Below are 25,951 nucleotides of genomic sequence, written 5' to 3'. Positions count from 1 at the left end.
AAAGATCGAGATCGCGAAAATCGAGGGATCACTGTACTGTAGCATACATCTGTATAACTTTCTAAGTAAGTTTATAACTTTTTTCACGTTCAAAATTATTTTTGCATAAAAAATGTGTGATATCTTCAGTGCTTTAGAGATCTGGTAGCAGAACAGTAATGCTTGGGTAATGATTTATCGTATTTTCTGCCACACAAATCAGTCATTTTTCCCCTTGTAGTTCATTTACTGTAGTATATTTTGTTCATTCTTGCTGCCTAGCAGCAGCCAGGCAACAGAACATTAAATGTAACGTTTGTATCCATCATATAAAAGCTAAACTAGATGTTTAGAAAGGTACCAGCCTCCCTACTGTATTAATATCCCCCCATGTGTTACATAACCGTCATTACCATAGTAACTAGCATTTCACAACTATTAAGGGTTTTTATCCTAAAAAAACCCTCTTTAGGTTGGGAAGGCTCAACTTCCACAGCAAAGTTGTGAAAAAGCAATGTGGCAAGCCTAAGGATCCATCAATGCTCTTGAAACTAATCTGAGCAATCCAAAATCAGAACACAGAATGATCATCATTTCACCATACTCTGTCCTCCTCCTAAGGAACCCAGGAAGACTGAGCAGAATGAAACCTAAGAGTATCTCGGACATCAACACTCTTGAAAATGTCCAAAGATACTTCACCAGAAGACCCCTTCACTCCTCCACTCGAAACAGAATGCCCTACGAAAGCAGACTATCAATCCTAGGTCTAGAAAGCTTAGAACTATGTTGCCTAAAACACGATCTAAGTATTGTCCACAAGATCATATGCTGCAACGTTCTATCTGTCAATGACTACTTCAGCTTCAAACGCAACAACACAAGAGCACGCAACAGATTCAAACTTAATATTAACCGCTCCAAACTTGACTGTAAAAAATATGACTTCAGCAACCGAGTTGTCAAAGCGTGGAACTCATTACCTGACTCAGTAGTGTCAACCCCTAACCCCCAACATTTTTCCCTTAGACTATCCACGATTGACCTCTCCAGGTTCCTTAGAGGTCAGTAAGGGGCGTGCATAAGTGCACCAGTGTGCCTTCCGTCCCCTGTCCAATTGTCTCTCCTTATCTCATTTATCTTTTCTTCCTTTCAAATATGTTCACCTATACTTTTATATCTTTTCTTCTATTCTTTTCTTTACTTATATTATTACATATCTTTCTCTTCAATGTGTATTATGTATTGGACAAAATAAATAAATAAATAAAATAGGAAGCAGCCAATCAAGTTGAAAGAGAGTGAAACTGAGAAGTCTCCAGATCAAATCTCCCTGAAGTTATCAACCTAGAATATTGTCTAACCAAAGAAACTATGTTCCCTGCATTTACATCTTTCCCTCTTAAATGCTGAGATAATAGTAGGAGAGCATCTTGATTATTAGAGCAACTTAATTGAAAAATGTATTATTTTGTAACTTTGTTTCTTTACCACTATGATTCTTTTCCCCAAGAGAATATTCAAGTTTGTAAATACCAAAGGAATTAAGAAGTGAGCCCAGAGGAATATGGTTATCATGAGGGCTTAGACAACTTCTGGATTGTTGCAGAGAAATTAAGAAAGAAACAGAACCTCCAATCCAGCTTTCTGATCAAACACATTTCAATGTTTTTGACATAATTTTATTGTGTTGACAGAATAGCCAGCACATTCTATCTTTGTGTATTACCTGTTTGGATAAGTGACATTATTCAATGGTTTACCATTCTCACTAAGCCAACGATTTGCTAATGCCTGTTGGATGTTTGGTCTCTTTGCAGGATCTGGTTCTAGCAGAATTTTTAAGAAGTTTACAGCAGCTGCAAAGACATTGGGAAAAAAAAGGGGGGGGGGAGGAAGTGTTATTTTCTTTGAAACTACGTTTATTCTTTTGAAGCCAGATAAGGTATTAAGGTATTTTAGAATTACAGTTTTTCTCTCAAAATCTGAAATACAATAATTACATTTACAGATTGTTTTTATACATTAAAAGAGTAAGCTGACAAGCTAAGGAAGTCCCTTAACTGGTATACAGTAGTGAAAAAAGAAAATACCCCTCCCCAAATTAGATAGACAACCCACTCTTTATAAACAGTTGCATTTTAAATAATCATTTTGACCAGCCTTGAATTATAAATCCAAATGGCTATATTCCAGACTGCATTACACAATGATTACTTTTATTCACATTTTCTTGAATACTTCAAAGTAGCTAAGTTTACAGCCAATTTTAATTCAGGGTTTATAAAAGATGGTGCTAGATTGACTCAATCCATCAAGACAATAACTTTATTGCTAGTGTAACATTCAAGTCTTGCATCTTATTGTACTTAATAAATATTACTATGGCAGAATTTGGACTGATTGCCTTATCAGTGATTAATTATCCACTTTTTATGCTCTCACAATTGCACAAAGGATTTTCTTAATCACTATCCTAGCAAACAATGATGTCGAAGATTTTCCACATGACATCTGGAAAAGGAAGTTTGTGCTCATGTTCCACAATAGATCAAAGACAAGGAAGAGAAAGAACTCTGTCCAATAAATCAGGATTATGTGCTATCTGAGCAATATTGAACATCCTGCAGCAAACATTATTTCTGCTGACCTAGATATATGGTCTTATGTCACATATGATATACAAAAATATTTGCATAAAGAATTTGTAAATAATCGTTTTTAATTTTGTGTACATTTTGTGTATGGGAATTTTAACAATTCCTCTGAGGCTTTTCCATCAATAAAACACCAGAGCTTTCACACCAAAATCCACAAAAACACTTTATTTTCCAGACCAACATTATGATACAAAGAAGTTAGGCAAAAGCTATCCTTTTCAAGTTGCACAGACGGTAGCTTGATCACAACTACCATCTCAGGAGAATCAGGTGGGGTTGAGCTTATACTGATAGTCTGTAATCAAACTATCTGGAGCTTACAGGCCTTATAAATCATGTATAGTCATCTTAGTCAACACTGAGCAACATTCTAACATATGGCAACTAAAGCACTTATAAATTTACCTTCATAATAGTTGGTGACACAGAAAGAATAGTCATAAACTGGACATTAAGCAGAAAAGAACAATAGCCTGATAATAAGGATGTTTCCCCCGCTTTTTTCTCATCCTTTTCTCAGGAACTAAATACCTCACAGCATATAGGTTATTCTTTCAACATCATGTGGCTGCCTTATTTCCCCCCCCATCCTCTTCAACCCTCTTTTTCTCAAACTATAGAACTATGCATTTCCTCACTCATGATTTATAGTGTCTTTTAGTATCATCCAGCCATTGTTGTGATTATAAATCTTTTGTTAATTACTATTATATCAAGCCAACCATAGCTGAATGACTCCTAAAATGCTAAAATTCCCTGGAGAGAAATTGGCCTAATTTAATACTGATCTAACTTGTTAATACCCCCTCTATTTATATCAGTTTTCTCTAAGATGCATTACAATTCTGTTTAATAACAGTGGGAGGGAGCTCCCCCCAGAGATCAGAATTGCTCCCCCTCCTCACCTTTCGTAAACTCCTTAAAACCCACCTCTGTCAGGCATGGGGGAATTGAGATATTCCTTCCCCCTAGGCCTATACAATTTATGCATGGTATGTTTGTGTGTATGTTTGGTTTTTAATAAGGGTCTTTTAATTATTTTAAATATTAGATTTGTTATATGTTGTTTCATTATTGCTGTTAGCCACCCTGAGTCTTTGGAGGGGGTGGCGTACAAGTAAGTAAGTAAGTAAGTAAGTAAGTAAGTAAGTAAGTAAGTAAGTAAATAAATAAATAAATAAATAAAAGCTGAGTTCACTAGTCGAGGTGGGGAGACACACTGTCAAAGCCCAGCATGACCACTATAGCGAGGAGAGCACCCCAGCTGGCTCCCCACTCGCCCGCCTCAAGTTTTGAGAATTCTGGCTTGGCCACCCCCTCCCACTTGTGTTTTAGTTTGTTTTTTAAAATGAGTTAGGTGTGTGCGCTGGTAGAAGCAGCAGCAGTGGCAAAGGCTGCTAAGAAGAAGATGGGGGTGAGGGAATCCCGTGAGGAGGGCAAGGTGTGCATGAGGGGGCCAACAACTCTTGCCCTCCCCCCTGCAATTGGCGGTGCTTTTCTGGGGTAGCAGGGCTGCACACAAGGAACACTGAGAGTACTGCGCATGGGGCAGCATTTTCTGATTGGGTGGCCACATGCCCCACCCTGACTCGGATCATCTTGCGGCAGGCATGGTGAGGGTTTTGCAGGGGCGTCGCTCTAGCTGCGGTTCACTTTGCACCTCCGCAATTTTTATCAAACAAATTCTAAATAGGGGTGCATGCGCAGTGCAGTGGCAGGAGGGGTTGCATGCACATGTGGGGTGTGAGTTGCTTTACGGGTAATAGCACACGATAACGCGCATGCTGCCAGTTTTGGATGTAAGAAGAAAAACATTCGCCATCATTGAATTAGGGCAGCTTTTGGAAACTTCACATTAACACTGCAGTGCCCACATTTAATTATGAGCCTACAAGTAGTTCTGGTTCAAAATTACAATGGTGCTGAATGAGAAGACTCATGAGGTCCTTGTAGTTGCAACTGTCGCAGCATTCACGTGATCATGATTTCAATGCTTGGCAACTGGCTTGCAATTATGATATCACATAATTGCAATTACATTGTATTTGTACAATGACAATTGTACAATGACATGATCAACCTTTGTGACCTTCAATGCAATAAACAAAGTCAATGTGGAAACCAGCAGGAGGTCACAAATGGTGAACATGTGATGTTGTGCATAACAGTCTAACATGGGCCATATGCTTTATGTTTACATAGCGATGGAGTTTCCAATCCCAAGTACAGCTATTAAGTAAGGGCTACCTGCAATAGAAGCTAAAAAAAATTCAACAATATTTAAATACATTTACCTGTGGAAAGCTGAGTTGGATATGGATTCATTTCTTTGTCAATCATCTTCTGGTACAAAGCTCTCAGACTGAATGGCTCAACAGTAAATGGCAGTGTTCCAGTCAACATTGCATACATATTCACACCACTGCAAAAGAAGAGTGGTGGCGGGTGGAAGGGGGAAAGGGTAAGCAAAAAGTTCTACTGGAAATGGAACAAAAGATGCAAAGAGATTATGTTTAGAGGTAAGCAGCTATAATTTATGGAATATAAAAAAAATAACAAGTTAGGGCATTCTTGGTGTATTTAATCCACAACTATCTCTCCTGCCTCCTAAGATCCTATTGGAAATCAATGCCTGACCCTGAAAACATACAGATGTAAAGTAGATGTTCAGTTCCTGATTTATGATCTCTTCCAATTATGGCTTTCACCTGGATTGAAAAAATAAATAGGTCTTCTAGGTGGTTACAGTGCATTCAGAAAGTATTCAGACCTCCTTCATGTGTCAATTTTGTTGTACTATAACCTGATTCTATGGTTGTTGAGATTAATTTTTTTCCTCATTAATCTCATTACACAATACCCCATCCCTGTAATGATAAAATGAAAACGTTTTCAAAACAATGGGGGGTGTATGCAAAAACTTTGAAATAGGCGTTGATTGCTTACCTGAACGCCTCTTCTCGTACGGTGAGCGGGTACAGCAGTCACATGGGTTGCTCATGTCCAATCCGGTGGAACTGAGCCTAGTATTAAAAAAGCTTGCCGGATCCGCCCCTTCCCCAGAATTCGCGAATCCATAGACTAGGCTCAGTTGTGAAGCTCTGTAGTGTTCAACTCTCATTGTTAGAGGAAGAAGGTATAGAAAGGTAAAGAAGACACATACAAGGGCGGGAAGTGACTGCTGTACCCGCTCACCGTACGAGAAGAGGCGTTCAGGTAAGCAATCAACGCCTATTCTCCGTACTGAAGGAGCGGGTCCAGCAGTCACATGGGACATACCCAATAGATGGTCCCTAGGGTGGGATTAGCTTGCTATCGTGAGAGATAACGGATTGGAGTACCCTTCTGCCGAAGGCAGCGTCCGCTGAAGCATAAGAATCAATTTTGTAGTGCCTGATGAAGGAATTTGGCGAGGCCCAAGTGGCTGCTTTGCAGACCTCCTCCAACGGGGCTTGAGTCGCCCAAGCGGCCGAGGTGGCTGCGCTCCTGGTGGAATGCGCAGTGATGTTCCTTGGAACTGAGAGGGAGGCCGACTCATAGGCCTTAGATATAGTCCCTCTGATCCAACGGCCTATTACTGTTGAAGACACTTTGGCCCCCATGACTCTGGGATGATAGGCTACAAAAAGTGCTTCTGACCTCCGAAAGGGTCCTGTGCGTTGGATATATATTCTCAGCGCTCTGGTGAGATCCAGGGTGTGCCATCTAATTGCCAAGGGATGGTCTCGTTGGAGGCAGAAGGAAGGTAGGACAATATCCTGAGATCTGTGGAACATGGAACTGACCTTGGGTAAGAAGGTGGGGTCCAGTCGCAAGACTACCTTGTCCTGATGGAATTGACAAAGGTCCTGCCTGATTGAGAGGGCAGCCAGCTCCGAAATGCGTCGGGCAGAGGTAATAGCCACCAGGAAAGCTACCTTAAAGGATAGGTACCTGAGGGACGCCGATTTTAGGGGTTCGTATGGTGCCTGCGTGAGGGAATGGAGAACCCGTGGCAAATCCCAGGATGGATACCTGTGGACCTTGGAAGGTCTGAGGTTGGCTATGCCCTTGAGGAATTCCTGAACTTCAGGGAGGGATCGGAGAGGCTGTCTGCGGGGACCCCCTAGGACAGATGAAATGGCTGCCAGATGACGCCGGAGGGTGCTGGTGGAAAGTCCTTTATGGAAGCCTTGCATAAGGAAGGAAATAATTCTGTGTATGGGGATGCACAGAGGGGAGAGACCTTCCTGAAGACACCACTGGTGAAACTTGGACCACGTGTGGTCGTAGATTCGATTGGTCGAGCCCCTTCTGGCCTTTAAAATGACCTCCACTGAATCGGGGTCATGCCCACGCAGTTCTAAATCTCTCCTGATAACAGCCAAGCGGTGAGGTGGAACCACTCCGGGTCTGGATGGAAAGAGGCCCCCTGCCGCAGCATATCCCCCGAAACGGGGAGTCGCCAAGGGTCCTGGACGGACAGCTGTTGGAGATCCGCGAACCAGGGCCGGCGGGGCCAATGAGGGGCGATTAAGATTACTCGGGCCCTCTCGGTGAGGACCTTGTGAATCACGTCCGGGAGGATTGGAATTGGAGGAAATGCGTAGAGTAGGCCTGGAGGCCATGGACTCCGGAGGGCATTGATTGCTTCCGCTCCCGGGGATGGAAATCTGGAATAGAAGCGAGGGAGTTGGGCGTTCGCATTGGTCGCGAAGAGATCCAGAACTGGTAGGCCGAATCTGAGGGTGATTTGATGGAACAGGTCTTGATGGAGGTTCCACTCTCCTGGGTCTATCGTTGCTCGGGATAGCCAATCCGCCTGGACGTTGAGACTCCCCGAGATGTGATCGGCTAGGAGCGACTGGAGATGTTTTTCCGCCCAAAGGCCCAACTTGAGGGACTCCCTCATGAGAGCCTTGGATCTCGTGCCCCCCTGTCTGCAGATATGGCTTTTTGTGGCAATGTTGTCGGTGAGAATGAGAACGTGCCGGTTGGGAATGCGAGGAGAGAAATGCTTCAGAGCCAGGGAAACGGCTCTTAACTCTAGCCAATTGATTGGCCTGGAAGCTTCCTCCGGGGACCACGTGCCCTGGGCTATCATCCCCTGGGCGTGGGCGCCCCATCCCGATAGACTGGCATCTGTGGTGATGACAAATTGATCCGGGCACCTGAACGGGGATCCTCTGTCCATGGCCGGAGACTTCCACCACTTGAAGGATCTGCGAACACTCAGTGGGATGACAATGCGTCGATTTGAGTTGCTGTGCCCCGATCTCTGAAAAGGCAACAGAAGCCACTGGAGTTCCCTAGCATGAAGGCGAGCCCAGGGAATGATGCCTATGCATGACACCATCTTCCCCAAAAGGGAAGATAGAGTAACTATGGATACTGAAGGAATAGATAAAATGTTAGAAATTAACTCCACTATACTGAGTTTTCTCTCGGGAGAGAGAAAAACCTGGGAAGATTTTGAATCAATAATGGATCCCAGGTGAGGAATGGAAGTGGAAGGTTGAAGGTGACTTTTTTCAAAGTTGATGGAAAACCCATGGTCCTGAAGGACTGACATGGTGACAGAAAGGTCTGATTCCACTCTCTCTAGGGAGTTCCCATGAATTAAAATATCATCAAGATAACATAAAATGTGGATGGGAGACGCCCGGATATAGGCCGCCAGGGACCCCAAGAGCTTTGTAAAGACCCGAGGGGCCGAGGAAAGGCCAAATGGCATCGCCCTATACTGGAAATGCCTGCCTTGAAAGGAAAAACGTAAAAATTTTCTGTGGCATTTGGCTATAGGAATGTGAAGGTAGGCCTCAGTGAGGTCTAAGGAGACCATGAAATCTCCCGAGTGAATGGCGGCCAAAATAGAAGACAAGGAGTGCATCTTAAACTTCCTATATTTGATGAATAGGTTTAGTTTCTTTAAATCCAAAATGGCTCTCCAACCTCCGGAAGACTTTGGAACCATAAATAGGATGGAGTAAAAACCTAGGCCCTTCTGACCGGAAGGGACCGGTTGAATGGCTCTAATGGACAATAGATGAGAAATGGCCTCCTCTATACGGTTACAATCTGAGGATGACCTGGGAGAAGGGCAGGAAATAAAACGTTTAGGGGGAGGAGAAATAAATTCCAAAAGAAGGCCTGTTTGAACAGTGTCAATGACCCAAGGGTCCTTGGAGGTGAGACGCCAATTAGAAGCGAAATGAGCTAGGCGACCCCCTATGGGAATGGAGGAAAGATTACCATCTAGGTTTTTTTGAAGCCCTGTTAGAGGAAGCTCCCCTTTGGAAACGAAAACCTCTACCCCTGGAGTTCCTACCTTGGGAACGAAAGCGGGGGGAATACTGACCTGGAGATCTCTGATAGGAAGCCGCTTGATCTTGCTGGCGCCCTGGGCGACGAAAGGACTGCGTTTTGGTAACCTTTTTCGTGGTTGGACCCAAAACCTTCTTCTTGTCCGTGGTCTCCGTGAGGAGTGGATCCAGAAGATCCCCGAAGAGAAGGTCGCGCTTTAAGGGGCCCTGGGATAACTGCCACTTTTGGCGAACTCCCGCTTGCCAAGGGCGAATCCATAGGAGTCTTCTTGCCGTTGTAGAAGCTGCAATAGACTTAGCAGAAAATCTAGTAGATTGCAAGGTGGCATCAGCCACGTACTGGGCAGCTGCAAAGACTTTGTTGAAGTCTTGTTGACCTCTCAAGTCATCGGGAGGAATGTGCTGTTGAAGTTGGCGAAGCCACAGCAGCATGGCTCTGGAGAAGAAGGAGGCCGCTGCAGAACTTTTAATGGCCCAGGAATCAGCGGAGAATCCTCTTTTGAGCATTTGCTCGATGCGCTTGTCCTCTGGACGGAGGACTTCCTCCGCCTCGCCTGGCACAGCCGCTGCCGAGTGAAGAATCTTGACAGGTTCATCTGGTTTGGGAAAAGATAGAAGCTCTTCATAGGAAGAGGAGAGTTTATACAACTTTCTGTCCTTGGTGGAGGGATTAAGGCCAGAGGCTGGAAAATCCCACTGTTTGAGTAAGGCATCTTTAAACAATTTAGGCATAGGAATTACCTCGTTATCCTCCTGTTCCTCTGTGAAGTAAGGTAAATTCTCCTCCGGGGGATCAGTGGAAGTGGAGGCTTGTTTCTCCTGGGCCGCTAATCCCGTAGAAATTCTAGCTTTGAGGAGGAGAGATTTGAATAGTTGAGAAGGAAATATAGTAATTGGAGGAGGGACCTTTATTTGGGATTCCTCATCCTCTGATAAGCCCTGAAAAGGGTCTTCATCCTCCTCTACATCCTCATATTCATCCTGGGAGGATTCTGAATCATCCTGAATAGGAGCTCTGACCGCTGGGGAAGAACCCAAGGGGCGGGAGGAACGAGAAGGAGGAAGAGGTAAAGGAAGCTCATTGATGGAGGAGAGTTTGGCATCAATGGCTTTGGACAACACAGCAAAAATAGATTGGAACTCAGGAGGTAAACTGGAAATATCAGCAGAAATGGCAGAAGAATCCCTAAAGGCCTGGGAGGATCCTGGCTGGGGGGAATCTTCAATAATATCTGGTTCCTCTGGACCTATGCCCCATAGGTTAGGTTGGGGTCTGTCTAGGTTTGGCTCATCCAGAGATAACACAGGGACCCCAGAAGGAGGCAGACTAGAGGCCTCTGGTGGGTCTTGACTACTGATTACTTGGGCCTGCACTTTCAAACGTTTTGCTGATTTGTCATGAATTTTTTGTAGGGCTAGGTCCCTTCTCTTCTCGGCCCTGGTGACCTTGGTCGAGGGGCGGGCCCCTGGAGAAGAGGAGGAAGAGGCCTGGGGGATACTAGTAATCTCATCGCCTGTAGGCCTGGCCTCTCTGGGACCTTTAGTTGTGCCTCTCTTGGGAAAAGTAGCCATAGTCTGACAATTAACAGAAGACAAGGCTGAGCCAATAACTAAATTATAAGGAGAAGATTTCAAGGACTTCCCAAGAGGAATGGATCCTGCTTCGAGGCCTCGAAGCTGCTGAAACGTGAGGACAATCTGGGCAAACCCAGAGTTCGTGCCCCCAAATCCAGCGGGGCCAGCCTCCCTAAACTTTGCAATTAAGTAAACCAAGGCACTCTGGTTGGAGGCTTAGCCGGTGGAGAATTTAGCCTGGGACCCCCAAGGCCCGCTCCCGGATCCACGCGGTGGACTGAGGCCTACGCGGCTGGCAGAAGGCCAACACGAGAGGCCTAGATTTTTTTAAAAAAAGGGCGCGAAGGCCTTCGCGCCGAAAAAAATCGCTCCGTAGAATTTCTTAAGGGAAAAGCGATCGACTAAGTCCAGGAGACTAGAAGGCGTCTCACTCCGCAGGAGGTATTTTATAAGCCCTTAAATATTTGTATACAATAAATAGACAATAATTCAATGATAAATACTTGCACCAGGACCTCCAGGCCAAGGGATTAGAAGAATCCACAAGCGGCCGCAGGAATCGTAACCGGCAAAACCGCCGGGGGAAAACGAAACCGCAACTTCTCCCAAGGAAAAAAGCCGAGCCGCTTTTTTTTTTTTTTTTTTTTCTTTTAAACGGCTGGCGCAATTAGTGCAAGTAATTAAATAAAGACAATAAATCTTACTACTTTTTTGAAGGAAAGATCGAAGGGAAGGTGTTAGAATGTTGAACGAGCTATCACAATACAACCGCAGGATATGCGAACTGAGCGAATTCTGGGGAAGGGGCGGATCCGGCAAGCTTTTTTAATACTAGGCTCAGTTCCAACGGATTGGACATGAGCAACCCATGTGACTGCTGGACCCGCTCCTTCAGTACGGAGAATTAGGTTGCAAGTAGCTCTGGGAGGTCTGTTGTAATTTTGAATGCTCATTAAACAACTGGTTGTTAAGCAAGGACCACCTGTACATTTGTGACGGAAGATTTTATGTCAATAATAGTAAATCCCTTTTTCTAATTTTCTTTAACAAGTACTTTTTTCTAATTTTCTTTAACAAGTACTATTTGTGCTTTTGTAACAGTACCTTGAACATAGAGCTCTGGCTTTTTGATCATATATTAGGCACTGTACATACATTAGGTAAATTAATATATGGGTAGAGAACTTTAATACTAGGAAAAGAGGGGAAATCGCAAGGCCCACAAGGGATGGGACAAAAATGCAGTGCCATATCAGACATACGTCCAGGGGCCAAGTTTATTTTGTATTCTTTACTTTTGCTTTGGATTTGGAAGGAAGCTTTCTTCTTTGTTTTAAAATTATATTAGGACTATTTTTGGGCTTAGCCTACAACATGTGAGTGTTTTCCATATCAAAATGGTGGGAAACAGTGCTGGCTTTTGGCAACTGTGGCCACATTGAGGGGCCACAGCAAGGGGACAGAGGAGTCCCTTGGAGCTTCAGTTTATCCAGTTCTGACTTTAAGAGATGGAGTGCGGTAGTATATGTTTTAGGCGACAGAACAAAACTATGTCAATGCTAGCAAATAAAATCAGTTATCCATCTTCAAAGTGGAATATTTTGTAAAAATGTTCCATTTTAAATAAAACTTTTTTTTACTTTTGCTAGTGTAAACACGATGTGGAGAGAGAATATGCTGCTTTCAAACTATGTTAACTCACATGGACCAAACATCTATTTTGGGACCATATTTCTTCCTCGCAAGAAGCTCTGGTGCTGCATAAGCAGGACTGCCGCATTGGGTGCTGAATGGATCAGTGTAGCCCAGGATACTTGCACAATTGCTCAAGCCAAAGTCTGTGAGGAAAAAACAAAGAATAGACATTTAAATTATACAAAAATCACAAGCATAATTTCCTGGGGTACAATTCTCGTTTTCTTGCATCTATGAAACACCCTATTCTGCTAAGACCAATTTATACCTTATAGCTCCCTTTGATTTTAATATATCAGCAAGTTTCTTTACATACTGATCCACCTTGGAAAATTACAAACAGTTAAGTAAACCGCTGGGTGTGATTCGTAAAAGGAACAAGATATAACAAACACAACAACTCCCAGTTTGGCCGGGTTCTAAGAACTGGTGGTGCCAGCGGTGGGACGCTCCATCTACCTGCCCAGGATGTTCTGCCCACCCAGCTTCTGTGCAGAAGTGGTGCGCACGGTAGCACAGGGTTTTAGAACCCACGACTGAGCAGGGATAAATATAAAAAAGGCACATTTAATCACAACCAAGCAGCGCTAATAGAACCCTAGAGAGGCAGTGCTTTTCTTCTATTTTAAATTGTGAATTACTTAAATATACTCAAATAACCTACACTTTTTAATTTAAAAGTTTATAACTCATGATTCCAAATCCAAACCTTTCCATTGAAAGGTAATATTGCCAAATACCAATATTAATTATTTCCTTTGAAAATAACTCTCTTCCTCATTTTAAGATTGGTCCTTTGTTAACATGGGAGTCCCATAGGATTGGGAGGCATAGAAGTTAAATTAATAAATAAATAATAAACCAACCAACCAACCAACCAACAAAGGGTATTAATAGACTTTGCTCTTGGATACATAACAATCTGCTTCATTTGAGGCTGTCAAAATTGTATAAAACCAAGGAAATTTCTATGGTAAATTCTTATGTTCTATGGCATGCTGGCTAGGGAATTCTGAGACTTGAAGTCCACATATCTGAAAGTTGCCAAGGCTGAGAAACACTGTTCTACAGCATCTTCTCACAGAGTCTACAGTGAGAAAATACTTGGGCAACTAAAGCAAATGCAAAATAGGTATATTCTAGTTTTGTTTTATATACAGTATATTGTTTGGCAGTGACTGCATACAGAAGCCAGCTTTATATGTTCTGGAGTAATCAAGCAGCCCATTATAAGAACAAAAGCTACCAGATGTTAATACAACTTTAAATATCTCTGCTATCACCTAGGCTTTAAACTAAGTTGTTGACTGGCTGATGGTAATATATATTTTTCAATACACTGGTGAATGCTATTTCTTACATACAAATGTTATATAGGTCTTTCCCAAATTGGTGCCTTTCCCCAAAGCTATTTTGTCAAGTTGTCACCTCCCTTAAGTTGTGTGAGACAAGGCTTTGTTTCACAGATTTTCTGGCCCATTTAAGAGGCAGTAAGTAATGCCTGTTTTTAACTCTATTCATATTAGCTGTTGCAACAAAATGAGTTGACTCTGCAGAATTAAATCCCTAAGCAGATGCTTTTTTAAGGGGGTATTTTCCTTTTAAAGCCCACAACTAACATTAATGGGAGTTTTACACTGATAGCAATAAAAGATTTATTTATGATTTATGATTTCTGCAGAATGTATCTGATCAATGCAAACACTGCTTTTTTAGAGACAGCAGTACAATCAAGAAACCTTTGAGTTTTCTCCAGGCACTTGTTATTTTAATTTTGCAGACAAAGATATTCATTCAACACTAAAGCTTACTTCACAGTAAGTGAAGAAAGATTCCAGCAGCATCTAAAACATCTTAAACTTTAAGTCACTTAAAATAGGAATTCCAATGTCAAGGAAGATGTTTATTCTACTTCTCCAAACATTCAGCATACTTTAGACCAAAGGCTTCACAATGTATATATATTTAAATTTACTATATTTTCTGTGTGTTTGTAAAGTAACACCTGAATTATATATATAATCAAATAGTAAAAGTTCAATATTTTTAAAGCCCAGGTGTTGTGTTAATTTATGACAAAAATGCTGATTAGTGACTGAAGACTACAATTACTACAAGACTTTCATACCAATAAGTTTGATATTGTTGTCTTCATCTAGCAAAAGATTTTCTATCTTCAGATCTCTGCAATATACAAAGATATTAAATGAGATTTTAAACAACTGAGCTTTCAATATTTCATATTCAACATTTCAAATTTCATTAACAATCATGATTATCTTTTTGTACAAATTGGTATAATTCTTGTTTTTTATATAAATATAAAGTAAAATATACTTGGCTATATTTTCATTCAAGTGAATACATAGATCTGTTATTTTGAAGTTGATGTAAACAGGCATTATTCTAATGCCATAAAAGCAAATAAGTAAGTTTGTTAAAAAAGAATGCAATAAATGTAATTATTCCTGTAAAAAATTATAAAGAACACGCTAGTTCAGCTTTAATATACAGTACATCTTCAAAATATCAATTATGAATCAAATATCTTGTTATTCTATTAAGAGTGATCAATGTGAGACCCAAGGCTCCATGTAGTTCCATAATAATTTTTTCTATATCTTCCAAGGCTCCTTGGTTCCAGTTCCATGTTAGAGGTATATTCCATTAATTTTGATTGATACCTCTTCACTGTTTTCCACACGTGAACTGCCATAATGTAAATGAAAAAGTGTGAATGAAAAAGTTCAGAAGAAAAGCTAACTTTGGATTTATTTATTTTTTAAAAAGTCAGCCTTCAAGACTTCTGACAATGATTCCAATTCAAGCAGCCGTATTGCTCTAAAATGAAACGAGAAGTGTATGATACAGTGTTCCCTCGATTTTTGCGGGGGATGCGTTCTGAGACCACCCGCGAAAGTCAAATTTCCTCGAAGTAGAGATGCGGAAGTAAATACACCATTTTTGGCTATGAACAGTATCACAAGCCATCCCTTAACACTTTAAACCCCTAAATTACCATTTCCCATTCCCTTAACAACCATTTCCTCCCCATTATTACTGGTACTCACCATTGAATAAGACACTTAGTGATCCTGATATTTATAAACATAATTATTTATTAACAATAATTATTTTTTTGTTATTTATTTGCAAAAATTATTAGTTTGGTGATGATGTATGACATCATCAGGCAGGAAAAACCATGGTATAGAAAAAACCCCCCGCAAAGTATTTTTTAATTAATATTTTTTGAAAAACCATGGTATAGGCTATTCGCGAAGTTTGAACCCGCGAAAATCGAGGGAACACTGTACTTCGATAAGAAATGCATGCCATGAAACAAATCTAAGATGCTTCAAATACCTAACCAAAAACTGCCATTTTAACTGGTTTTTTTTACTGGTTAACTGTTTCTAGGGACTTTATGTTTAGAACATGGTCTCTATGTATTCAATATGTTTCATTTACATTTAACACAACTGTCATTGGATGGGATAATTACTTGGATTAGAATAGGCAGGAAATGAAAATGTCCTTTTTCTTCCAACAGAATACCAGATAGGTTTTAGGTAAACTGAAAAATGCCTTTTGAAGCTGTTTGAACAGAGAGAAAAGCACAAGTGCCAGCAGGATTTTTTTTTTTGCTCTCAAGGCAAATAGAAAATACCAAGGAGCAATTATCTCAGTATGGCAGGAGAGGAAAGAGATCATTCTCCTTGTTTGTCATAATGAAATAAAATAAAGGAAGTGCCTCTTAGTCTAAATATATTCCTAATATGGTAATATGTTCTAATAACTACATTTCAACAGTCAAAAATACTTTATTACAGTAAATTACTTAACAGAATCAACTAGATGGAACAATTCCAGTAACTCAAGAGTTCCTAATATAATTTTACGTCAAATCATGACACATATTTATTACTGAAAATGATAAAGCCAAGGAAATACTACTGAAGAAAAACCTTAAGTACGCACTAGGAACCAGATATTGCAACCACATTAATACCAACCATTGCCTTTAATCACAATGGAAACAGTGCTATGTACTGTATCTACATACTGAATCACATCCAGAATATATACACCTAAGCACATCTATATATCTAATATCATATACACCTCAGGAAGCATGTTGAACTACATAACATTATAGTTATCTGAATGAAAAAATAATAATTATGTATAAGACAAATGTACTGGAAAGATTGTTGGGGAAACTTTTAATATTCTTGGTACAAAATCAAAGATAGTAGGATAACCTTTCTAATAAAAATTATTTCACAAAAGATGAAAATAATGTATGATATATGCACATTATAACCTAAATGCTCATTGCAGCAGTTACTACTGATTATATGCACATTACAAAAACATGGTTTATAATGCACTTTTTTGCAGGCTACTGAATGTCATTCTATACTGTAGACCAGTGATTTTCAACCTTTTTTCAGCTGCGGCACATTTTTTACATATACAAAATCATGGGGCACATTGAGCGGGGGGAGGATTGGGGGGGTTAAAAAAAGTTTGGACAAAAAAATTCTCTCTCTCTCTTCCCCCCTTTCTCTCTATTTCTCTCCCTCTTTCTCTCTCTTCCTTCCTTCCTCTCTCTCTCCATCCCTCTTTCTTTCTCTCTTCCTTCCTTCCTCTCTTTTTTGCTCTCTTTCTCACTCTCTTCCCTCCCTCTCTTTCTCTCTCTCTCTCTTGCTTTCTTTCTCTCTCTTTCTTTCTCTCTCCTCTCTCTCTTTCTTTCTCTCTCTCTCTTTCTCTCTCTTGCTGAGCTTCGCGGCACACCTGACCATGTCTCGCGGCACACTAGTGTGCCACGGCACACTGGTTGAAAAACACTGCTGTAGACATCTCTAAAAATGTGGAAATAATATCTTATCAATTGAGGTATCTGATAAAGAATATACAAAGTAGAGGTTAAGTGGCTAGTTTAAAAATGATCTGATTATGTGTGATCAAACTAATATCAGATTTTACATCAATAGGTTTTCTCATTATCCTTCCATAAGCTGGTGCTCCAGATCTTCCACTGATGCCATCACCACTTTAGTTGAATCCCTCCATCTTGCTATTGGTTGTCGTCTTCACTTTTCTTCCACTTTTCCCAGTATTAGAGCCTTCAACCAGAGAACTAGGTCTTTTTATATAATATGCCAAGTATGATAATTTCATCCAGATCATTTGAGTCTCAAGTCAGAACTATGGGTTGATTTGTTTGATGATCCATTTGTGCATTTCTTGGCTATCCAGTATTCTCAAGACATTTCAACATCAAAGTTCAAAAGCACCAATACTCTATTTATCTCACATCTTCAAAGTCACATGGAGACAATTATATGTTCAGGGATCCCTAAACACATTCCACAGCTTAACCTGATTGACACAATTGTTGTTGTTGCTGCTCATCTTTGGACTGCTCCTCTGTGTGCATATAGATAGAAACATAGAAGACTGACGGCAGTAAAAGACCTCATGATCCATCTAGTCTGCCCTTATACTATTTTCTGTATTTTATCTTAGGATGGATATATGTTTATCCCAGGCATGTTTAAATTCAGTTATTGTGGATTTACCAACCACGTCTGCTGGAAGTTTGTTCCAAGGATCTACTACTCTTTCAGTAAAATAATATTTTCTCATGTTACTTTTGATCTTTCCCCCAACTAACTTCAGATTGTGTCCCCTTGTTCTTGTGTTCACTTTCCTATTAAAAACCCTTCCCTCCTGGACCTTATTTAACCCTTTAGTCTTCAGTTACTAACTGCAAGTGGGACTGGCAGCTCCATCAGTAAAGTTGCAAAACGAAATGTCATGTAACTGTGCTGACTTACATGTCAGTTTTGATTGAGGTGAATTGTACAGGATTCGAATGAATCACCTGCAGATGTGATATCACATGACCACAACCTGTGACCTCTTGCCAGCTTTCCCATCAACTGCGAAGGTCAGAAATGATGACCATGGGATTCTATAATAATTGTAAATGTGCTATTGTAATGTCAAACGGTTGCTGAACAAATGGTCAGTAAATTAGAACGTACTATGTTACTCCCAGAGATCATTTCATGAACAGTACTAAATTTTGTGTCCCATATCCAACTCAAGTCTTAACAAGCAAAAGACTGTTCTCTGTTATATGTTGTCCTATTTCTCAAAATCTGCTAGTTATCTGAATAATTAAGTTTGAGAAGATAATATGCACCTAGATCCTCAATTAAAGAAACAGTGGAAAACAGATACACAAGAAACAGTCTTTGCTATTGGAACATTATTAAATTCCTTCCCTTGATGTTTTGACAGTAATTACATTGAGTATCCGTTTTAAAATTACTTTAAAAGTTGCTGAGAATTTCCTGTAAAATGCTAAAGCAAAACTTCAGGTTCTTTATCTTTGTTCTCCTTAGAAACTGAAGATTATTTGTTTGCTTGTTTATTTTATTTATTTATTTTATTTATTTATTTATTTATTTATTTATTTAATTAATTAATTAATTTGATTTGTATGGCGCCCCTCTCCTGGTTTTTACAACAGAAAGTTTTGTTGAAATATCTTTTGAAAAGAGGTTTCAAGATTGTTTTCTTCTACCAGAGAAAAAGAAAATATATTCTCTCAAACTTGAATGTGCACTTTTTGTTAGTATGTACAACATACATTAAGCAGAGATTCTCATAATCTGCCTGAGTGTTTCATGAAATGTTTCATGAAATCAAAGTCCACATGCTTCCCAATAGATACAAATTGATAGCATTTTCAAAGTAATCTGCAAACTAGCAGTTAGGTTATTAAACGTCCCTATGACATCAACTTGCTTAAATGGAATGTTGGTGTTATCTGAATGTTCTTTCTATGTGAACTGCGGGAGAATCCAAATATGAATTAACTTCTGCCTGTTTGCCCAGGGACTGAGTAAAGAAAAATCCAGCCACACCTCCACCTTGGCTCCTCCGAGTCAGTTGTTTTACAAAGGGAATCCAAAACGTAGGTAAGTCCAATAATGCTCATACCTTGGACTAGGACAGGCCTCAGGTTGGGGTTGAACTCTCCTGCAGTGCATATAGAAGGAACATTCAGATAAGACCAACGCACCATCTCCTGTATGCTGCCTGGAGAGTCCAAGCAAGGGATGTACCCAAGCTTAATGTCTTAAGGACAGGAAGGAGGTTGGTCCAAGGTGGAGTGAACTCTCTGCATCCTCCTCCTGCAGAATGAGGCTTCTGCAGATGCAAAAGTATTCAGACGGTAATGTCTAATAAAGGGTGATGATGATATTCACATCACCGCCCTGCAAATATCCTCAAATGAGGCTTGCATGGCCCATGCTGTTGTTGTAGCCGCACTCCTGGTCAAATGAGCAGTTATGCGATCACGTAATGGTTTAGCCTGAACCTCAGTGGGCTTTGCGATGCAAGACTTCAGGCAGTGGCCAACAGTTGAAGGTCAGACCTTCTTTCTCATAGACATTGGTTGAAAAGATACCAATAAGGATTCAGTCTTTCAAAAGGTGGCAGTGTGTTTAATATATCCATGAAGGGCCCTCCTGATATCCAAAGTATGCCATTGTTTCTCTGGATTATGAACAGGATTTGGGCAGAAGTCAGGTAAAATAATCTCCTAGGCCCTATGGAACCATAAGTTAACTTTAGGAATAAAGGATGGATCTAGTCTGAGAAACACCCTTTTAGAATAGAATTCACACAAATCATTGCGAACTGAAAGGGCTGCCAACTTTGAGATTCTCCTGGTGGATGCTGCTCGAGCTCTCTAAAATATAAAAATTAAAATTAAGCCAGGTAGGTACTAATACCACATAGATGGGGGGACAAAGAATTGGCTTAACAAGAGAATCTGGAGAGGTAGCACTCACCACCACCACGTTTTGTGTAACTGCAGCCGATGGCATAGATCACACAAAGTCAGACCAGGTGCCACAGAGCCAGGCTCGTGAACAGCACTCGCTAAGAAGATGTTTCTCCTCATCCCAGAAGACTCGATGCAGCGTGGCCAAGAATTAGCAGATCAACATTTTGGAGTACAGTGATCCCTCGATTATCGCGAGGGTTACGTTCCAAGACCTCTCGCAATAATCGATTTTCCGCAGTATAGTGGTGCGGAAGTAAAAACACCATCTGCGCATGCGCACCCTTTTTCCATGGCCGCGCATGCGCAGATGGTGGAGCCGGGGAGCGATGAAAGTGCGGAAGCCGACAAAGATTGCTTTGAATGTCAGCTGCCCCCGCCCCCCCAGCACGTCCGGCGCCCTCGCCGCTACCCGCCCACCCGCCGCTCGCCCGCCCGATCCACCCCTCTCACCGGCTTTCGGACACGGGTCCTCCTGCAGCAGCGCTGCCGAGCAGATCAGCTGCTGGGCGGCCGAAGAAACCTTCCCTGGGTCTTCCCCGCCGCCCACGCAAAGGGGAAACCCCGATCTTCGGCTCCTCGCTGCTGCCCGCCCGCCGCTCACCCGCCCGCCCGCCGCCTGAGAGCAAGAGGGGGAGAGATAGAGAAAGAGAGAGAAGGAAAGAAAGAGATGAGAGAGGGAGGAAGAGAGTGTGAGAGAGGAAGAAGCAAGAGAGAGAAAGAGAGAGAGAAAGAAAGATGAGAAAGGAAGGAAGAGAGTGACGTCATCGGGTGGGAAAAACCGCGGTATAGCAAAAAACCCGTGGAGTATTTTTTAATTAATATTTTTTGAAAAACCGTGGTATAGCGTTTCGCGATAATCGAGATCGCGAAAATCGAGGGATCACTGTAAAAGAACTGTTGAACCTACCTGAACGGTCTTCTCGATGCACTGGAAGGAGAGTCCATGTGGGTTATACTCGAATCTTATTGGTAGGGACTGAGTTTAGATTTACATATTAATTAATGCTAATGACGTACTGCCCCCTAGCTGCCCCAGAGGCTCAGTTTTAAAAAACTAAGCGGGTAATAAGGAAATGTAAATTTTATTAAACATAATAATAGCCCAACTTAATAACTGTAACTATAAACCTAACTGTCGAAATTTCGACGCCCCTGGGCCAAAGGCCAGGTGGGTTTAGACTCTCCTTCCAGTGCATCGAGAAGACCATTCAGGTAGGTTCAACGGTTCTTCTCCAATGCATCTGGAAGGAGAGTTCACATGGGATATGCCCAAGTTCAACTAGTAAGGGAGGGAGAAGGCTGGACCAGGGGCGCAGTAGGCACGCACATCTTCTGCAGAACTCTTCTCCCAAAGGCCGCCTCAGCCGAGGCAAAGGTATCAAGTTTGTAGTGCTTTACGAATGTCAGTGGAGCGGACCACGTGGCTGCCCTGCATATGTCCTCCATGGAAGCCTGCGTGGACCACGCAGCCGAGGTGGCCGCACTTCGTGTCGAATGTCCAGTAATTCCATCTGGAGGAGGACACGAGCGTGCCCCGTAAGCCTCCGAGATACACATTCTGATCCAACGACTAATAGTCCGTGATGACACTTTGAGGCCCATCCTATGTTGGTCAAATGAAATAAACAGATCAGCATTTTGGAGTAAAATGCACAGTCACTGCCCTAATCTGCTGCCCCCAATAGTTGGATTGCCATCATGTGGCCTTTGGCGGTTTCGGGCAAAAGCCCTTTATGCCAGAGCAGCACTAAATGTTAATTCTCCACTATGCGGCCTTCAGCTGAAGCCCTTCATGTGGGAATCATCCAAAAGTAAAAAACTGCTGCCATGCAGCCTTTGGCAGTTTCAGGTGAGAGCCCTTCACACTAAAGTAAATTCACCGCTGCACAGCTGTCAGCAACTCCTGTGGTTGCTGGTAGACCAATTCTTCTTTTTTTGTATTGCCAAACCAAAATTTCAAGCCTTTAGAGAAAGTAGTAATCAGGAATGGGAACTCACAATTCACATCTACTCCTGAGATCAACTGAGTATGACTGGAGGAGGTATGTCTTTAAGCTTGCAGACTCAGTCCCGTGAGAGGAGAGATGGAGTGAACCTGTTCCCAGACGTTATCTCCACTCACCAAGGAGAATTTAATGTTAAATGCTATCTAACAGAAACATGGTGAGTATACTATATCATAAACATTTTTCATTATTGCTTAGTCTGATGAATAGTTCAACTCACCGTCAAGTTGGCTATTAGGCAGATAGAACCTTCCATAGTACCTTGCAGATTTAGATTTCATTTTAGAGACATTGGTAAAAATAGGATTTTTTTCCTACTCAAAGAATGCAACATAATGGGAAAGAACTAACCTGGAACTAAGGAGAAATTTCCTGACAGAACAATTAATCAGGAGAATGATTTGCCTCTAGAAGGTGTGGTTGCTCCAACGCCGAAGGTTTTTAAGAACAGATTGGACAACCATTTGTCTGAAATGTTACAGGATTTCCTGTTTGAGAAGGGCATTGGCCTAGAACAGATAGGCAAAGTTGGCTCTTCTATGACTTATGGACTTCAACTCCCAGAATTCCTGAGCCAATCATGCTAGCTCAGGAATGATGGGAATTGAAGTCCACATGTCATAGAAGAGCCAACTTTGCCTACCCCTGGCCTATAATATTTCCAAGGTCCCTTCCAACAAATAGTGATTTTTTTCCCCCCATTGGTTCTGGGGGCATGGCTTGGTGGGCATGGCCATGTGGTCATGTGACTGGGTGGGTGCAGCCAATTTAGCAATCTGTTTTCTGTGAGAGCAGGAGATTGGACTAGATGACCCCTGAGGACCCTTCCAGCCTTTGCTGTGCTGTTTCAAAGCATCCTCTGAAGCTGTGTCTAGTGCCAGCCAGGTTTATGTTTCTCCCTCCCTACCTTTCTCTTTCTTTCTTTCTTTCTTTCCTTCTCTCTCTCTCCTCTGAGACCCCCTCCCCCCAATAAAATATTACTCATAAGAAAAGGCTCCCAGGAAAATAAGGAAAAACTCAAACTGCTAACAAAGAAACCTGCCTGAAGCTCATTCCACATTCCTACCTGATAGAGATAATGAGATAATGGTCTTATAGAAAAGTGGAAGCCTAACGTTTGGCTCCATTCACACAAGCAGGCAAATAGATCCCTATAAAATCCATTCAAGACAGGAATGGCAAAATTTGGCAGCTAACAAAACAGAGTAGTAGAATCAGAACAAGCAGCCCCACACTCAAGACCCGACACAGGATGAAAGTCATTTTAGTCACAATAGGAATCACCCAAACTCTTTTAAAAACACAAAGCCCATATTGCACAAACCCAACCCCCAAACCTCAAAAACAGAACCATGAAAGAATTCTCTCTTTTATCCAGTTTGTTGTTCAGCTGACCCAGAAACCAACTGCTGAATATCACTTCGCTTCTGCAATTAAAAACCTCCTTCCAAGCAGCTTCTGAAGGCATTTCAATTTAAAGCAGGAGTCTCCAAAGTTTGCAATATTAAGACCTGTGCTCTTCAACTGTCAGAACTCCTAAACCAGCTATGGGGCTAAATTTGGAGACTCCTGATTTAAAGCGACAGTATTTGTTTTTCTTCTTTGCCAAGCAATCTCCTGTTTTTTGTTTTCTTTTTCTTCTTTGCCAAGCTGGAAAGTGTGTCCTGATTTTTTCCTTCCAACACCTCCTTCTTTTCTTTCCTTTCTTTCCTTTCCTTCCTTTCTTCCTTCCTTCCTTTCTTTCCTTCCTTTTTCTATTTCTTCCCTTCCATTCCCCCCCTTTCTTTCTTTCAGGCCAACTGGCAGGAAAAAAGGCTTTAAAAAATTGAAACAAAAACAGGAAGTGATGATGTTGGGCGGGTGAGCAGAGCTTTGCGCTGCCAATGCTACTGGTTCTCCAAACCAATCACTGCCACTACCTACTCGCCTGAATTAGCCCGAACTGGGAGGATTTTACCACTGCTTCCATTATTTTTTTAATAGAAAGGGGGGGGGGGAATAAAATCTGAAAATCTTATTGGAATTATTTTTTTCCATTTCTAGAATTACATTTAAAAATGTCTGCGGAGAGGGGCGGCATACAAATCTAAATAATAAATAAATAAATAAAAATAAACAAACCCTCAAATGAGTGCAAGGCATACAGAGATTAGATATACCAGATTAAAAAGAACAAGAATAAAAGTCTCTGTGACAAAATATTTTTTAAAAAATTTATACAATATTGTATTTTTTGTTATAAATTCTTAGTTTTACCATAGTCACCAGTAATAGGTTAAAAAATAGCTATGCTGAGTTGGAATTTTGAGAGCTGCAATTGTGATACATATGAAGGGCATCAGTGGAAGACTAATAACTAGTGCGAAAAAAATCTTTTTACCATGGATATGGATAATAGGCATGTATTAGGCCCCGAGTCTGCGGAGAGGGGCGGCATACAAATCTAAATAATAAATAAATAAATAAATAAATTATTCCAACAATATGAAGCAGGTAATGTTCATCTTACCTGTGAACAACTCCTGCCCGATGTAGATGCTCAACTGCTAATATAAGCTGCCTGATGTATTTGCGTGCTTCATGCTCTTCCAACCTTTTTTTCTCATAGATTTTGTGCATTAAGTTGCCTCCTGGGCAGAGTTCCATGACAAGGTAGTAACTGTTTTCAGTTTCCAAGATATCCAGCAGTTGAGCAATGTTAGGATGACGGATCATTTGCTGGATCTGGCCTTCCCGTCTCAGATTCTTGGTCACATAGGTGTCCTTTTTAGCTCTTTTTTTATCAATAACTTTCACTGCCACCTAGCAAGAAACAAAAAAAATGATATTGTTTTTTTAATATTTTAAATTATGGCATTTTGATTCAAAATAGAAAAGTACAGTTGAAAAGATTTAATTTTATTTTTTCATTCTAGTGTTCATTCCATCCTCACATTATACAATTAAACCTCTATGACAAAACTACAAGTTTCTGAAGAGTCATTTTGTATATTTCTAAACACAATCTCGATTTTCTTTGCTTCTTCTTGGAAAGTATCCATAGAGTTGTATCCAAATACTACACGAGGGACTCTGTTTATATAAACTTATAGTAATAATTGGTTTAGTCAAAAACAAATCTGTTTATGGAAAATACGTTTGCATATATATATATATCTAAATGTATACCATAAATGGCCATAATTTATGTAGAAGATAGAAATGACATTACTCCTGGTAGATAAATATGTCTGGAAATCAGCTAATAATTAATATTATAATAAAGGATAATTCAAGCAGGCAAGCACCTGCCACATAACATTCCAGACTTAATAAGTATAGATAAGAAAAGGGAAGAAAGGTCGACAGTGGATGTTGCACTCCCTCGAGACCGAAGAGAAGAGAAAGAACTGGAGAAAATAAGGAACTAATGAGTTGCAAACAGAAATAGAAAGACTAACACAAAAATACTGTTTGCATCTGTATATACAGCTTATTTCATCAATATATTACAATATATCTTGGCTCCTGGGAAGAACTTGATACATATGAAGGTCAACACTAGCTAAAGGCAGCTGTGACTTCACAATGTTGTCAACAGGTAAGAGCAATCAGCATTGAGAAAGTCATCACCAGAAGTTTTACTTGGAATGGTGATACCTTTATCTCCATTAAACAAAAGCTGCCTATTAGGTCGCCAGGAAGGATTCAGCCGGAGGATAAAAATCCATTCCAAACACCGGAACCGCCTGCTACCGCACGAATCCCAGCGGCCGATAAGGTCCCACAGAGTTGGCCTTCTCCGGGTCCCGTCAACTAAACAATGTCGTCTGGCGTGCCCCAGGGGAAGAGCCTTCTCTGTGGTGGCCCCGGCCCTCT

The 25,951-nt window shown here is 41.2% G+C and overlaps 1 protein-coding gene across 4 annotated transcripts in view; it reads right to left on the bottom strand.

The window, feature by feature from the left end:
- The window catches only part of HUNK (hormonally up-regulated Neu-associated kinase), a 122,677-nt gene that overhangs the window by 22,727 nt on the left and 73,999 nt on the right, over positions 1 to 25,951 (bottom strand). For all 4 annotated transcript variants that reach the window (XM_070750323.1, XM_070750322.1, XM_070750320.1 and 1 more), the window contains exons 2-6: positions 24,603 to 24,895; positions 14,340 to 14,395; positions 12,219 to 12,354; positions 4,934 to 5,061; positions 1,709 to 1,838 (exon numbers count right to left, since the gene is read on the bottom strand). In XM_070750323.1, the coding sequence (XP_070606424.1) occupies positions 1,709 to 1,838; positions 4,934 to 5,061; positions 12,219 to 12,354; positions 14,340 to 14,395; positions 24,603 to 24,895 (743 nt within the window). The remainder of the gene's footprint in view (positions 1 to 1,708; positions 1,839 to 4,933; positions 5,062 to 12,218; positions 12,355 to 14,339; positions 14,396 to 24,602; positions 24,896 to 25,951) is intronic.

Source organism: Erythrolamprus reginae, chromosome 4 (genome assembly GCF_031021105.1).
Source record: "Erythrolamprus reginae isolate rEryReg1 chromosome 4, rEryReg1.hap1, whole genome shotgun sequence".
Taxonomy (NCBI): domain Eukaryota; kingdom Metazoa; phylum Chordata; class Lepidosauria; order Squamata; family Dipsadidae; genus Erythrolamprus; species Erythrolamprus reginae.
This window is presented reverse-complemented; position numbering and strand designations above follow the sequence as displayed.